General features: G+C 31.3%; 1 protein-coding gene across 1 annotated transcript in view; it reads right to left on the bottom strand.

The window, feature by feature from the left end:
- Positions 1-14,100, bottom strand: part of LOC134718771 (uncharacterized) — a 37,203-nt gene extending 23,103 nt beyond the window's left edge. Inside the window, exons 1-3 of the mRNA XM_063581475.1 lie at positions 13,679-14,100; positions 3,377-3,423; positions 3,040-3,085 (exon numbers count right to left, since the gene is read on the bottom strand). Coding sequence (XP_063437545.1) covers positions 3,040-3,085; positions 3,377-3,423; positions 13,679-13,763 — 178 coding nt within the window. The 5' untranslated portion in view covers positions 13,764-14,100. The remainder of the gene's footprint in view (positions 1-3,039; positions 3,086-3,376; positions 3,424-13,678) is intronic.
- Between the last annotated feature and the right edge of the window lie 4,598 nt (positions 14,101-18,698).

The following is an 18,698-nucleotide window of genomic DNA, read 5'->3' as shown; positions in this document are numbered from 1 at the left end:
TTAAAGTCAGCATGAATAAATAAAGTGTGATTCTGATGACTGTCTCGTAGGTTTAAATCGGGTATTGTACATTTAATGAGAAACATCTACAAGAATTCCTACATTATAATCTATTGTTCTTCTTAAATTCATTATAAATCATAAATTATTAATTGTACCCCTGGGAGTCTTTATTGTTCAATACACATGATGTGATTGGTTCATCTTAAATTCGAGTAAATCAAACAAAATGACAACATTAATGTGAGGGGAAAACAAGTTAAGAGCGATTAATTGTAGCGTAAATATTGAGAGTGGATGAAAAAATGTCATACATATTAATAGTTAATATTAATCTACACAGATAAAACGAGGAATTGATTTAATGTCAAAATTCTAACGTTTGGTTCAACATTTCTGCAAACAATGGTCGACGTGAAATGAAACATACTGTTTGACATTCGATTGGATGATACACATACCACTTTATAATCGTTTTGTTTCCGAAGTGCTTTTTTACATAAAATTAACAGTAATCCTCAAACAGTCCTGAAGATGTATAAATATTTGAATGATTTAGTCGTTATATGACCAAACGGGATATATCGAGCATAGCTGGCAAAATCCACCTAACTTTGTCTGAAAAATTGGAAACTTGGTTTCTTGACAAATTCTAGTTTTCTTAATAGAGGATATATAAAAAGTTATCATTCAATAGAACTTTCAAAACTTGAAAGACAACAAAACAATCACCTGCTTGACAGAGAAAATTAACCGTTCAAGTTTTTTTTTTTTTATCTCGTACTGAAGCCATGTGGTTGGTACAGAACGAGCAAAAAGTAAAAACACAAAAATACTGAACTCCGAGGAAAATTCAAAAAGGAAAGTCCAAAATCAAAAGGCAAAATCAAAAGTCCAAACACATCAAACAAATGGATAACAACTGTCATATTTCTGACTTGGTACAGGCATTTTCTAATGTAGAAAATGGTGGATTGAACCTGGTTTTATAGCTAGCTAAACCTCTCACTTGCAACACATTCAAATTCAAAAATAAGCAATAAATCTAAGAATCAATTCTTATAAACATCATTGAAATTCAATGTTGAGTCTGACGCAAGCTAGACGATTTTTTTGTCATGTTGGATGGAATGGAATCTGTTCCTGATATAAATTGTCTCCCGGGTCGATGTCACGTGGTGTGTGTCATTGACTTCTTGTCAAAGTTATCGAAGCCATATATTATCGCTAAGAATTGACAATACTAAATATTCTACAGATTGATCTACGACCACGGGAGAATAATCTACAACCACGGGAGAATAACGTCTAAATTAACTTGCTTTACTGGTGGACTTTATGTCATTAGGAGACAAACAAAAACCGAGGGTTATCCGAACGGAAAGGCTTAATTTTTTCAAAGAGGATTATACCAAAAGACGAAATTGGAGACTCATCTACATTTTCTTTATATAGTTTAACTTAAAGCTTTACTACCGAATAGCTTACATTATGTTCGAATTCAACATATAATTTCAACAAAGTAATTTGGGATGCCATAAAAAAAATGTGCAGGTTTAGGATATGTAAGCAATCATTATGAAACATAAGATAAACTGCAGTTTAAAAAGTCTTTCCAAAAAAAAAAAAAGATTTTCAAAGCATTAGTTCAGTTAACACTTAAGTAATAGCTTTTGAAGAGTTAGCCCCCTTTCAAAATTTGTACTTTTTCAGGTCGTTTTTACTTCAATGATACTTTTTGACAAATCTGGTTATAAAACGATGTAGTCTACGTACATGTAACTTTTTTTTTTAAATAGGAACACCAATTGGTTAACAACGTCCAAAACAATTGTAATTCAACCAATGACGTGACTGGTTTTCAATTTAGGGAGTTCGAATAATGCAAATCACCACAAGTAAGCTCGACTTCGATTCGACGAATTCAGACAAGTGCATAACCTTTTTTAAACACATGAAGTAAATCACGTTTTCAGTCTAACTTTTGCTATCTGACTTATCGAACGTAAATGGTTGATATCATAAAAGGAAACAGCAATCAAATTGTTTTATGACATGAACTTCTGGTCATAGATAAGATCAGATTTATGACTTCCGTTTGTTAACGGAGTAAATGGAAAGCAAAATTCTTATTAGCTATTGGCTCATCTGTTTAATCAAAATTTCTGTCAGTAAAGGGTTTTTATCTCATTTGTTTTGTCAGGAAATTCCATCACTTTTGATGTAATAAGCAATAATTCATTGTTTCTTTCAGAGGATAAGTTTATTATTTATCTCTTCTTTCTCACAGTGGAATTGCTGCGCAGTTGATTTTGAAATGACAAAAGAGAAAATAAGAATGATGAAAAACATGTACTTTATTGGGATTTGCCAATGGTGTGCATTTATATAAGATTTATAACGGATACTTAGAATTGTAGTTATTTGAAATGAAACTTTTTTAAACGTAATAATAAGAACTATTATAACAACCCCAACAAATGTATATTCATACAAATGGAAAAAAATATTAAAAAAACATGGCAATGATTTAAGTACATAAAACAAAATGGGATATTTTCAGTCTCAGTCTCATACTTATCATGGAGAGTTGTTTCATTGGCTCTCAAACCACATCTTCCTATTAAATCTATCATGCTAATCCAATGTTTTAAAATCATCGCATGTTTACGGTGTGGCTTACATGCTGATACAAAGGAAACCACATTGTACAATTATTTGTGGATAACAATGGTATTCTAAGATAACAATTGCCTGTGATACTCTCTTATATGGTAACAATATAAAGATACACATGTCCGACATATACATTTGAAAAAAATTATATTAAATTTTATAATTCGAAGAATAATTGACAACGCCGTATGACAAAATCGATAAAAAAAAACACAACCAAAAGATCTAAAAAAACCTGTATCTTTCGCCCATCTTTTTCAATACAGTTTTCAAAACACAGTAAATCAACGTCTGGGTGATCTCAGGTGCTCCGGAAAAAACAGCAAAAAGTAATAATTAAACAACATAAAATGATAATTTTACCTGCTAATCTTGCCAGTTTTTCAAGCTCTTTTTCTTGCTGTTGAATCTGAAATCAATTAAAATATATTAATGTGGGACGAAAGGAGGGGTCCTGATCCCGAAATCCCGGGCTTAAAGACACGAAATTCAGAAAAGCATACTGTAAGGTCGTCTATAAAGAGTCTTTACACGAAAATATGAAACAGTTCAATAAGGAAAACTAAAAGCCTAATTTATAACAAGTTTGTTCAGAATGGCAACAATAAATAACTGTTGTCTACTTCTTTAAAAAAACTTACCTACAGTAGATAAAAAAATATTCAACTGAGATACTGAATTTCAAATTATGTATACTTACCGATGATGACGATAAAGATGATGATGATGATGGCTTTTGGACAGAATCTGAAATAAAAACATATATCATGTTAAATTGAGTAAACCCGTAAAGCTAATTGCAAAAAATTGTAGTTTCCTTAAATAACAATTACATTGGAACTGACAAAATAGACAAAAATTGACCTAACAATAAAAGCAATAATATAAAAAAACACCTATGTTGTTTGTTTATGATCATCCAGTGGCACATATTTCATGCATATTCCTGGTGATATTATACAAGAAAGAAGTAAAATGTAATTAAAACAGATCGTAAGGGACATCCCGTTTTGAATTTTTCTCGGAGATCGATATTCTATTATTATATATGCATGTAAAGGACATCCTAAAAACGTTGAAAAAAACCCATCTTTAATCAAAATATCAATATGAAAAGTTTGAATGACTGACTGCACACATCATTCATAATCTTGGATAAAGAACACGTCCCTGAATTATTATTGATGCTCATCTTCCTACGCGTTTTAGATTTTATAGCGGAATTTATTCCAAGAAATTTGCTTCTTCTTTTAATAAATTCTGAAGAGACTATAAAATTATATTTACAAGTATAACCATACAAAAATATATTTAATCGAATAACATCTGCGGGTGATGCGAATACAATGTTGTAAAGCGCCATCTATACATAAAATACGTTTGGCAGATTTCACAATGTTGTAAAGCGCCATCTATACATACAATACGTTAGACAGATTTCCCATTTCACTTTTCATCATGTATCGCCAATAAACAGACTCCTAAAGGAATAACGTGGGATAAAGACAAGTCTTTATGGAATAAAAAAATAGTTTAAAAAAATCCTCGATTAGAAGAAAGTTGTAAATTCTGATATTATTTTGTATTGGTAATGTTGATACTAGTGTGACAGTGACGAATATGACTCCATAGCTTCTAATGATATCTTGTAGCAAGTAATTAATTAACGTCGTACGCGATCAATTTATCCTTGAATTAATGAATCCTTGAACCATACACAATGATTAGGAAAATTAAAGACTGTGTAAACAATCGTACTAAAAAATCTATAATTCAAACACGCTGATATATTATTATTTTGTTCATTATATACTTTAGGTACTGTTACATACCAACTGCTTAACGTGCTATTGATCCCTTTCAAAAAAGCAAGACTTTTTCAAGAGTATTTGTGAAAGTTAATGATAATTGAAGGACAAATTGTTGGCAATGTTGCTTGCTGAAAACAAAATATATAGCATCCTGTCTGAACAATCGGTACAAATTTCCCCCAAAAAATCGCAAAATCACGTGATTCAATAATCAAAATCAAGCAATTGCCTATATTACTTCAGGACTGCTAATTGAGAATAACATGTTGTTTTATTGGAACACCATTCGAGACTCAAGTTTCAACTGAATACCAAAAATATCAGACAACAAGTATATATTGGAGTTTCAAGTTGACTACGCCTATTCGATTTTACAACACCTGCGACTCTAGTTTTAAGTGAACTCTACTTGTAAGATCAGATATAATCTGTTTTTATTCATACTTTATAGCTATGTTGATCTACCATACTTATTGAACATATCAACGTGACTTTTATGTACGTATTAACAATGAAACATCTTATCTTCATAATGCCACAACAATCACGAAAATGACATTCAGACAGACACAAAAAAAAACGCTTTTGATATCTTGATGTATTAAAGACAACCCAGAACATAAAAGACAGAATCTGCTAGAAGCGTCGCCCCCGCGTTTTATACAATCATTGGTAATTCTCTTTATATCGATATTCGTTAAGATTAGCAATAAGTACACCTACTGAATAACGGCTACTTCGCTACGTGACAAGCATGGAATTGAGATAGATTTTTTTACCAGATCTCGTTAACTCATTGGTGGTACAGAACTAAAATACAATAAGGTTTAAAAAAAAATTGAAGCTGTAGGATCCATTGTGTAAATTATAAAATGAAGCATGTAAATGTCATCACCATGGAGATCAGCTTGGGCTGACTATTCATGGTAGCCAAGAAAATCTTTATTAGTTCACAGTTTTAGAATATGACGTATTTTGAGCCATGTCTTCAAAAGAGTTTACCAAATAATTGCGATTGCTTGATATCTTTTTTAATGGATGTTCAAACAATAATGGCGTAGTTAGATTCTTATTTTGGTTCATGAATAATGATATCACCAACAATCCGCCTGCATCATAAAAACGATTATCGCTATTTTGTACATTTTTCCTTTGATCTTTTTTTGAGATAATTTTCATATCATGCTTCTTGCTTGAGATGGAAAAATTATCGCTAGAAACTAAGGAAGCCTGTGGCGTTGCTAACGAAATTGACATTGAAATTGTCAACATCGTCATAGGTAAAATAGCGATAAACAGATTAGCATTGGTCATCTCAACTCAATTGCTTTTCTCACTTTCGCTGTACCAGCTCAAGCGAGAAAATCAATCTCGTTGAGATAATCAATGATAATCTATAATTATCAGTGGGTTTCTCCAATTTACGTCTCCTGTACGTTTGGAATTTATAAAGTATCATACACTATAATGTGTAAAGATGTCGATGCAGTAAGGGGGCAAACAATCCTGTAAATACATTGCAGTTAAATTTTTTAAATGTCTTGTAAATTTTTTAAATTGATTGATGTTGGTTTTAAAACAATTTCATTAGATATAGGAAGATGTGGTATGAGTGCCAATGAGTCAACTCTCCGTCCAAATAACAGTCCATATGGAATATGTCGCAGCAAACGATAATTGCGATTGAAATGGCTAAAGAATATAAATGATCGTATAATATTATTGTTAGAAACATGTATTAATCTTAATTATGGCCCCTTAAAGGTGTATCTCGATTTCCCCGCCATTGCTGTTCATCACAAACATCCCCGTAAAGTTTTATAGAGAGAAATAAATCTGTACCAACATGTCAACGACGGCAGATTTAATCTATTTTAGACAAAAATTTTCACATAAATTACATTATTCTGTACAAATGTAATTATTAGATGTAAGATGTTCCCCTGATTATTGAGTTATAATTTCCAAGAAATCAATCCTACAATCTGAGGGTCAGAATGGGAGGGTCCTCATTTATTTTTCAATTTTCTAAATTAAATTTTCTCTGATCTTTATTAAGTTTCCCTAATATTCTTTATATTAGAGCATCCCATTTATCTCTATTCCTATTTTTTTTGTTTTCTTTTTTTTCCCTCTTTTCTTTATTCTATACTTTTTGCCCATTATTCTATTTTCTCTGCTAACACCATACAGACCCCCAAATCTGTGATGTGTTAAATCACGAAGTATCAAGTCATTCGGAGTCTGTCTAGACTTACAGTGTCATCTTACACAAAGATTTCTTACGGATTTCATTGTTAATTTCATTAGATCCTCACCATACGCTATTTCTGTGGACTAACATTGTATATTAATGTCAGAGAAGCGACATGAAATTGATGTATTTTAGATGGCTATCTTGTCAATATGATAAAACTAACAATTTGTTCATCTCTGGTTGCTGATCTTCTTTATTGGAGATATGAACAATGACGATCTTATTAGATCGATGTATTTTAGATGGCAATCTTTTCTATGTGACAAAACTAACAACATGTTCATCTCTGGTTAATGTTTTTTTGTTCTCTTTTATTTGACCAATGATCCACGTTCTTATGGCAATTGAAATTTTAGAGGGTCTTTAAACTACTAGTATGTATCGTTTCATATTTTTCGTTTTTGTTGAATTAGACCGTTGATTTTCCCGTTTGAATTGTTTGACACAAGTCATTTTGAGGTCATTAATAATTTGCTGGTCAGTATGAGCCCTTTGTTTTTGCACATGATGACTTGGATGGAGAGCTGTATATATATCTTGCTGTTTCATTCTTGTACGTATACGCATGCCTGTTAAACATTACATATTAAGTATTATAATTTCAGCGTTCCCAGCTTCGGATGCATTCAATTTATAGAAGTGTCTTTTCTTTTTATATTTTATCTTTGAATGTACTAGTATCAACTGAAGGTGAATTGTTTGACACAAGTCATTTTGAGGTCATTAATAACTTGCTGGTCAGTATGAGCCCTTTGTTTTTGCACATGATGACTTGGATGGAGAGCTGTATCTATATCTTGCTGTTTCATTCTTGTACGTATACGCATGCCTGTTAAACATTACATATTATAAAGTATTATACTTTCAGCGTTCCTAGCTTCGGATTCATTCAATTTATAAAAGTGTCTTTTCTTTTTATATTTTATCTTTGAATGTACTAGTATCAACTGAAGGTGAATTGTTTGACACAAGTCATTTTGAGGTCATTAATAACTTGCTGGTCAGTATGAGCCCTTTGTTTTTTGCACATGATGACTTGGATGGAGAGCTGTATTTATATCTTGCTGTTTCATTCTTGTACGTATACGCATGCCTGTTAAACATTACATATTAAGTATTATACTTTCAGCGTTCCCAGCTTCGGATTCATTCAATTTATAGAAGTGTCTTTTCTTTTTATATTTTATCTTTGAATGTACTAGTATCAACTGAAGGTGCATGCATATTATAAAACAAATGAATTTTAAACTTGATTATGATTTTATCTTGAGGCCAAAATGTAAATGACTTTCGCAGGGATTTTGATTAAATTAAAATTAAAACCTTGAAAATCAGTAATAGTTTAAAGTTCAAACTGCTTTATCTAATAACCGATTCTTGACACTGATACATGCGGCCATTTTTATTTGATTTCTGATCACTTTCCGTTGTTCCGTGTCAACTTTAAACAACGGTATTGTTTATTTTCTATGTAGCTTTCAATGGCTTCCGTGACATATTGGTAAAGACATATAATTCCACTTTAAAAGGAAATTTAACACAATAAATGAATAAAATAACTATTATTGATAGATATTATGTTAGTTTATTGCTGTGTTTGAAATTATTACAATACTTAAGTACTTGACAGATACAAATAACGACATAAAATATCCCACGGTATGATTTTGCTTGGTCATAGCTTAGTTTTAAACAGAATATGTACATACAGTAACCAAAAGACAACTTCATTATGACATAACAAAGCAACCAATAATTTTCTATACTTAGGACTAACTCGAATAATTCAGCGCCCTCTATCGGTCAGTGTCGTTAATGTAGCGATCGATAGTGAGTCGGAATATAACGACTGGATTATTCGGGGTAACTTAGGACAGACACATGCATGGAACCATGTACAGTTTTGTGTCACCTTATGACCTTCAACTATGCGCAAAGCCCATGACGCATAGTCGGCTAAAAAAGGCCCCAAAATCACGAGAAATAATAAATTGATCTCATTCATTGTTTGGTGAAAAAAACAAGAAAGAAATCAAATGCAAATTGTAATATCTTTATTTTGAAACTACGGAATGATGATACTATGAATAAGAAATCACGTGACTATGAACAACGCCATTACAGATCACGTGTCAGATACGCAGTCGGATTCAACATATTGTTTTATGTTTTCTGTTTAATTAATTATAGTAAATGTTTCGATTTTCTGTCAATTCGACACAAAGTCTTACAATCGCAGACAAGAAAATTGGTGTCACGTGACTTTATATAATCTGTCAACGTGATCACGTGTGCTACATGTGACGATCTTGCCTGAAGCATATGCGCTATCGGTGAATTTTACTTACATTCCTATTTGATATATCTTTATTTTAGATTTATATTTCACATAACGTCCATTAAAAAGTAAAATACGGAAAAAAATGGATTTTTTTTTCTTTCAAAATTTACTTCTGGATACTATCTTATGAACATACACATGCTTCTGTTCTAGCTTGGTACAAACCAAGGATAGTTAAATAAAGTTATTAAAATTCTAAAAACTTTAACCACAGAGTGAATGTAATGTTTCCCCGCAGAAAAAAACTAACTCCATTTAGAAGTAAAATACAGAAAAAATGGAATTTTATTTTTACAAATTTAAATTCTGGATACTTATCTTATAATCATATGCAAGCTTCTGTCCAAGTTTGGTGGAAATCCAGTGTAGTTTAAGAAAGTTATTAAAATTTCAAAAACTTTAATCACAGGGTGAATATTTGTGGACGCCGCCGACGACGACGACACCGACGACGACGGAATGTAGGATCGCTTAGTCTCGCTTTTTCGACTAAAGTCGAAGGCTCGACAAAAATGAACGAAAAAAAAAAAGGTAACACATAAACAAACGACAACCACTGAGTTACAGCATCATGACTAGGGACAGGCACATATATAAATAATGTGTTTTCTTATTGGCAATTACATCACATCTTCTTACATATTTTTTTATAACTCTGACTTGAAGATTAACAAAAATATAAATGCTCTATAAAGTATCAATACAGTTGGAAGATTTTCTAATTTGTATATATTAAAATAGGAAGATATGACAAAGATATGATTGTCAATGCGACAACTCTTCACCAAATTGTACATTTAGTTTTAGTCTTTTTAGTACTGAATTGAATTTTAATGTGCGAATTGTTATGCTTTTACTTTTTTCTATTGGTTAGAGTTATAGGGTGAGGGTTGAGATCTCATAAACATGTTTAACCCCGCCGCAATTTTGCGCCTGTCCCAAGTCAGGAGCCTCTGGCCTTTGTTAGTCTTGTATTATTGTTAACTTTAAATTAGTTTCTTGTGTACAGTTTGGAATTTAGTATGGCGTTCATTGTCACTGAACTAGTATATATTTGTTTAGGGGCCAGCTGAAGGACGCCTCTGGGTACGGGAATTTCTTGCTGCATTGAAGACCTGTTGGTGACCTTCTGCTGTTTTCTTTTCTATGGTCGGGTTGTTGTCTCTTTCAATGACACATTCCCCATTTCCATTCTCAATTTTATTTGACACTCTATACTTCGGAGAATCTGAGAACCACTTTGATTTTTGCTTGGGTTCGTGCTGCTCATTCTTTAGTTTTCTATGTTATATTATGTTTTGTGTTTATCTGTTTTTTTTCCAAATAAACCATGGCGTTTTCAATTATTTTCGAGCTGACCGTTTGCTTATTCCTCATGTATCATTGGTACTTTTAATGTTATTGACTCCCTCCCTAGAGTACATTGGTTCTTGAATAAATATACAGATATAAAACTTATTTGTTTCAAAATTTCGGAATCATTACAAAATTAAGGAATGTATCCATCTTGTACGCAGAGTCCGAAATTGGATTTACTTTTAGTTTCTTTTTGGGTTTTATCAGCCTTTTAACATTTGCATAACATATTATTTGTTTTAATGCGCAACTGGTGCAATAAAGTTGATACCTTAAAAAGTTATTATGATCTACAACAGTGCATACATTACAAGTTAATATTATAGAAACCAAACATTTTATATTGTTTTAGGATGACGTTATGCATGTTATCAAACTAAGAGATTTCAGTCATATCCGTATTCGAAAACTCTCAAGTAAAAATTGATCAGAAATTTATGACATTTTGCAACATATCGATAAGATTAACAATAAAATGTGAAATTTATTACAAATCGTATCAATTAACAGGAAAATAAAACTTGTATTATATTTCCATGAATAATTAATTAGTCATATATTGATAGCTGAGAAGCGTCGTCAACAATCGTATTAACGGATATTACATGTAAAGAAACATCTGCCATACCCAAATTAATTATTCCATCGTGTCAAATAAAACGGCCGTAAACTGTTCAAAACTAAAATATTCAAAATTAATTAATATTTTGCACTTCCACTGACAGATTTGATTCAACCAAATTAAAAATTATAATATAAATATTCATATAACATAAAAGATAGATTTTTTTCTTATAGAGATTTCGAATGAAAATGATTAAAATTTCTTACATGCTCCGAGTTTGACATTCATGAGCACATTTGGTTATTACAGTAATTGAATATTTATTGTATAAGAATGATTTGCGGTAAAAGATAGCTATAGAGAGAGCCGGATGACACGAAAGGGACAATCGTCACAACTCGGCCGATTCCGTACCTCATAGAAGGAGAGAAGCGGAACCACCCGAGGATTACCGATTGACGAAAGGGATCGTCAAACTCAAATGTCAAAAACAAATTAATGATGTCAAAACAAACACTGACGAAATGCGACCGAAAGACGAACATAAGTCTATATAAATACAACTACGAATATATTGCATGTAAGAATATAAAATATCCTATGTAAAAGTTTTTGAATTGTCAGAAGTCTTTTTGGGTTAAAAAAACACGACAAATGAAGCATAGAATAGAGAGAGTTATAAATGCTGTCGTCTAAAAAATCGAAGTACAGTCCACCTTTGAGAACAAAAAATGGGATGGTTTGTAGCAATGAATATGTAAATATGTATTTGATCTTTCTTTAAGGTTAAATTCCATGTCTTTAAGATAAAAAAAAATAATGAAATAAAGCGAAGATTAAGAAAGACAAAGTTATTATGGTGTCAAGATATGGATGTACAAATAATAAAAAAAACTGAACTCCGAGGAACATTCAAAACAGAAATGAATGGATACCAACAATCGCATTCCTGACTTGGGACAGGGATTTTCTAATGTGAAACATGGTGGATTTAAACTGGTTTTATAGATACATGTAACTTAACCTCTTACTTGTATATAATTCCATTATATTGATAGGGTGTATGGTGTAGTAGTTTGTATCATGCTTAATCTTTTCTTACGCATCTACTTTTGCATAGGTACTATATCTGTACTTAAAATCTGTAGTTGTAATATTTAGTACTATTTATTTATTTTAAAATTATTGTAATATTTAGGTACTTGTATTTTCCAACACTTGATATGTACTCAAAATGTTGGTACAAAAATGATGCCAACAATGATCACAGTATTCCATGTTTGAACATCATAACTTCATGAGATTTGAAAAAAGACAAAACGTTCAAAATGCTGAAAATGTAACCGTGCAACCAAAAATATGTGGTACTTAAATTTCAAGTACAAATCAAGTACTGTAAAATACAGGTACTTAAATATTACAATAATTCGTAGGTAACACAATAGTACTGAATATTCAAAGTAGATTTCCTGAACTATAGATTTGTGGTATACATAAATAGTACATAAATATACCTATACAAAAGTAGCTGTGTATAATGTCACAATTTAGCAAACTCTTGTCATCAGTTTAGTTTAACAACAAGTTTTCAATGCATTTTATCTTATCTTATGGTTTTTGAATACCGAATAAGAAGACATTGAAATTTTTGGATATACGTAAATAAAGTTCAGGACGGGGTTTGCACAAACGAAAGTTTGGAGTAAAAAAAAATATTGAAAAATGACCTAAAGGATTACAGAATTATATTGAAGAATGGAAACCGCAAATTCCATCGCTCTTAACAACAATAAAACACCACATAAAACAGCTTCAGTGAAACAATCACATTATGTAATACCACAAAGAAAAAAAAAGAAAAACATTAAATAGTTCCTACTACAAAACATCCAGATATATACAAATTTCTGTCATGAGAGGCCTGCAATGTTTAGAGTTCATGTTAAACAAAATTGGTTTAAAAGTTCTTTTCGTAATAAGAACCGCGAACTACCAAAAATAGATTGAAATGTCAAGTAGCTTTTACTCGTACATAACACAGGTCTGATGACTATAAGGTCTCAGATTGAAAACATTCATAAAATTGAGAATTGAAATGGGGAATGTGCCAAAGAAACAACAACCCGATCAGTTGATGCTTGCTTGTTAGTCAGTGACAAATATTTAATGTCCAGTGACAAATATTTAATGATTATTTACAATTCAATCTAATAATTGAAAAAAAAAACACCAACGGCATGAAAGGTCTGGAACACATGTTAATTTTGGTTAATCTTTGTTTTATAATTGTTAACCAAAGTATTACTGTCCATGGCCAAATACACGAAAGTTTTTATGTCAATTTCGAAAAGCTGGGTCAAACAACTTTTAAAACTAAGAAAAAATTTAATTATCTGAAGGCTACATGAAAATTAAGATCGCAAATTACAAATATGTAAAGTATGTGCTATTATAAGTTATCTCTGCATTATTTAATTTATTTAATTGTTTTCTGCATTCTGTCATACTTGTTATATATATATATATACCTTGTTATTTTGATAAGCAATGTTGTTACATATATACAATAGATATTCACTCAATTTAAATTTTGAAAAGCGGATACCATTCAAGATTACAAGTTCATAACAAATTGTAATAAATAAAGATTTAAACTTATATATTTTACTCACCAATATTCTTTTTGGCGGGAGCTGATAGAACCGTTACCACACAGACGAACACAAGTACACACAACGATTCCAAACTGATTTTCATAGCTGTTAATTTCTTTTTTAACTTTAAAAGTCTTTGTTTTTCTTAACTTGTTTTCCTTCGTACGTTCGGAAGTTTGTTAATGTTGTTTTGTCAAAGTTCTTATAATTCCAATACAATAATCTCGCGCTCTTATAAAAATATAATATTCTAGCGTTTCTTTATCTCTACTAAACTAATAACTAACTGTACGATTAAATCTGTATAACCTAATATAGATTCATTTGCGCAGACCGTTTCCATGGATATCAGAGTTGTCTAATATTTGATTGGACAAAATTTTAACAATTTTACCATGATGAGATGCTGCTTATTCAATGGTGACAGTTAGGAAAAGGTCAGAGGGAACCGAATTGTATTTATTCTGATGGTATCGATCGGTTTACTGTTGAGTGTTGATAACGCTCTGGAATCAAGACTGGATTCTGTAAAAGCAGTGATCCATTAGAAGTTTGTTAAATATGGTGTAAATGTTGTTATAACAAACGCTCCAATGATCGATAATGCTGTTTGACAGACGTCATAGTATGCTTTCAGTTTTGATTGAAAGGAGACAAACAAACAATCGAATTGATTATTCAAATAATACAACATATAATCTGCAATAAAATATATTTCAAGGAATCTTTAATTGTTTTGACGAACAGTTTATAATCATTTATTCGAACGTTAAATTAAACGAAAGGAAATAATTAAACTAATTAAACACCCTATATAGCAACAGGATACAGAAAAAAAAGAAAAAAAACCAAGATTCTGCGAGAGCAAAACGGTTTGATTTTAAACTTTGTCGGACCAAAACCATTGTTGGCAAAACAAAAAAAGAGACAAAGTGTTAAGACTGATTTTAGAGTTTACTATTAACAAAGATGTAAAAAAGAAAAGCTAAATAAATTTTGAAATGCAATATAAAGTTATTTCCTGCTTTGCACTATGGAACTGCAATTACTTAGAAAAACAGATTTTCTACCGATAAAATTTTACTTCCTTGTTTGAAGAGGACCGCACATTTATGAACATAATGTCGTTTGTTGCTGTGTAACATACTTATTTTTCCTTCATAACTTTGTACATCAATTATTCCTTTAGTTTTCTCGTTTGAATTGTTTTACTCTTTTCATTTTGGGGTCAGTTATAGCTGACTATGCGAAAAAGATTTGCTCATTTTTCAAGGCCATACGGTGACCTATAGTTGTTAATTTCTGTGTACATGTAGTTTGATGTTTTATTGAGAGTTGTTTACACGTGCGTAACAAAATACAGAGAATAGAATCATTTGTAAACAAATTTAAAAAACAGAAATGAAAGACATCATTCCTAACCCTCATTTATAAGAGCATTTGACCAACATAGCTTTTCAATCTAATTTTTAATTGTAGCAAACGAATGTTTCATTTTCCGTCTGAAGCATGTACTTCTAAAAAAAATTCCAACTCAAAAGATGAATGGTCGGCGTTTTATGTATATATTAGAACAAATGTTTGATAAAATAGCTGTAAAGTACTAAAACCATTTGGAAGTTTAACAATCCTGTCTCACTAGTCGCAAATGCTGCGTGGAATGTACCAAAAAATATATGATACATGTACATTTTGCACATTTGCGCCGGTTCCAAGTCAGGAGCCTCTGGCCTTAGTTAGTCTTGTATGATTTTTTATTTTAGTTTCTTGTGTGTAATTCGGCTTTTAGTATGACGTCCATTATCACTGTACTAGTATACACATGTTGGTAAGAGACCAGCTGAAGGACGCCTCCGGGTGCGGGAGTTTCACGCTACATTGAAGACCCTTTGGGGCCTTATGCTGTTGTCTAATCTATGGTCATGTTGTTGTCGTTTTGACAGTGTCACACATTCCCCATTTCCTTTCTCAAGTTTCTCAATTTTACTTATATTTTCAAGAAATGGAGCTCATTTTTTATATTCATTATTCCTTTTAATACAAATGCAATCATTATAAAACAGAGACGGAAGATATCGACGGGAGATTCCAACTCATACATTGATGAAAACCAAATAACGCCATATCTATGTAAATATACTGACTTTCAAAGGTACACCTCATGTCGAAATACGATAAACGACAGTATACTCCCTGTATCTGATATAGAAATTAGAACGTGTGTTTTGATTGCCAATTAGACAACTCGCTATCACTACCAAATGTCGTATATGTAAACAACAAAAGAGCAACGTACAGCCTTGAACAATGAACAAACCGCATGTCACATAGGAAGCTATAAACGGTTAGATATAATTTGATATAAATATCATAGACATACAGCCTTTAACAATGAACAAAACCCATACCGCATAGAAAGCTATACAAGGTTAGATACAATTAGATATAAATATCGTAGACAAATAGCCTTTATGACAATGATCAAAAACCATACCGCATAGAAAGCTATACAAAATCAGATATGATTTGATTTTATAAATATCGTAGACAAATAGCCTTTAACATAAACAAAATCCATACCGCATAGAAAGCTATACAAGGTTAGACATGATTTGATATAAATATCGTAGACATACAGCCTTTAACAATGAACAAACCTCATACAAGGTTAGATTTGATTTGATATAAATATCGTAGACAAATCACATCCTCAATAAGATGTATACATATATGATAAGACGTAATATGTCTAAAAAGAGAATTTACTGATTAGATAGTAAGACATAAAAAGTTGCATTTAACTTGTTGCACATACACAAGAATAATGTTCTATTTTGAAAGGAAAGTTACATGTCGCGAAGTAATACCCACATCAATAAGATGTATACATATATGATAAGACGTAATATGTCTATAAAGGACATTTCCCGATTAGATAATAAGACATAAAAAGTTGCATTTAACTTGCTGCACATACACAAGAATAATGTTCTATTTTTAAAAAGGAAAGTTGCATGTCGCGTAGTAATATCTATTGTTAATTATATATTCCCCCAAATACGTGGTTCAATCACGCAAAGATATTGTTTGATTCATGCGGACTCAACGATGTGCTTTTTCTAGATAATCAACATATTATAACGCCATACTTAATCGATTCTGTGAAAATGCATTTAGAAAACGAACATAAACAATCTTGGTTTGACAATATTCAACAAATGCCTAAACTGAGAACGTACAAACTTTTTAAAACAGAATTTGAAACAGAAACTTTTCTGAAACGTTGCCTAACTAGAAGTCAACGATCTTCTATTTCACGTATGCGTTGTGGGACATTTCCTTTAGAAATCGAAAAGGGACGAGTTAGAAACATTCCAGTAGAACGCAGAACTTGTAAAATGTGCGATACAGACTCCGTTGAGGACGAAATACACTATTTGATCCACTGTCCAAAATATACAGAGAAAAGAAACAAACTGTTTGAAAATATTTGTGTAACATTCCGTGATATATCTGGTCTTTCTGACACTGATAAACTGTGTGAGCTTCTTTCTAACCACAAACTTAGCAAACTCGTGGCAAATTTTATAGCAGACTGTTATCATATCAGAACTATAACACTATGATCATTTGATTTGAAATTATTTATCTTATCTTTTTTGCAATTCGCTTATATTTATAACATGACACTAAATTTTATGAACAATGATAAAGTCTCTTAATTATATGTATGTTAAATAACGATTCAAACAGTGCATCATACGCCTATTTGGCTGGCTGAAGATTTATATTATGTATTTAATGTAACGATATACTTTATATTCAGGTTGCACTATAATAAACAATTCTTCTTCTTCTTCTATACAGCCTTTAACAATGATCAAAACTTGTGCCGCATAGAAAGCTACAGCAAGGTTAAATGTGATTTGATATACATATCGTAGACAAATCACATCCTCAATAAATGTATAAATATAAAACAAGACGTAATATGTCTAAAAAGAGAATTTACTGATTAGATAATAAGACATACAAAGTTGCATTTTTAACTTGTGCACACACAAAGTAATAATGTTCTATTTTGAAAGGAAAGTTGCATGTCGCGTAGTAATACTCACATCAATAAGATGTATACATATATGATAAGACATAATATGTCTAAAAAGAACATTACCCGATTACATAGTAAGACATAAAAAGTTGCATTTAACTTGCTGCACATACACAAGAATAATGTTTTATTTTGAAAGGAAAGTTGCATGTCGCGTAGTAATATCTATTGTTAATTATATATTCCCCCAAATATAAAAACCACTTGTATCACCGTGTATCAGGACACTGAAGTACCATTGATTCTGAAACTTAACCATATCCATCACGATAACGTGATCACATGCCCTTACAATCGATTGTTATTGTTGCATAACTTTCAATTGGAACATGACGATTGTCACGTAAAGAAAAGACATGTTGTCTTGTAATATATAAAAAAAGCATAATACTATATGAAGTACAGTTAAACCTGATTAAGAGACCATCTGTATTAAGCAAATACATATGTTACAAGACCACCGATTTCAGATCCCTCTGTAGTACATTTCTTATAAATTAAACCTGTATTAAAAAACACCATGATGTCTTACATGTAAGGAATCCATTATTTTGCTCTCTCTTAAGTGGTCTCTTGAAACAGGTTTGATAGTATTGTGTTCTTTGGTCTGATTGTTGTCCTTTTTACACACTCCCCATTTCCATTTTCTTTTTTGTTCAGATGACAAAAGTTTACATGAACTTGTAAAAAGTAAAATGACAAAAAAAAACCAACAGAACTCCGAGGAAAATTCAAAACGGAATTTCCGTAATCAAATGGCAAAACCAAAAGATCATACACATCAAATGTATTGATAACAACTGTCATATTCCCGACTTGGTACAGGCATTTTCTTATAAAGAAAATGGTGGATAACACCTGGTTTTATAGCTAGCTAAAACACTAACTTTTGTTAAATTACTTTTCTGGTTAATAATTGAAAGTTTT

Source organism: Mytilus trossulus, chromosome 5 (genome assembly GCF_036588685.1).
Source record: "Mytilus trossulus isolate FHL-02 chromosome 5, PNRI_Mtr1.1.1.hap1, whole genome shotgun sequence".
In the NCBI taxonomy this organism is placed as follows: domain Eukaryota; kingdom Metazoa; phylum Mollusca; class Bivalvia; order Mytilida; family Mytilidae; genus Mytilus; species Mytilus trossulus.
Note: the sequence above shows the minus strand (reverse complement) of the source record. Positions and strands in the feature narration are given on the sequence as shown.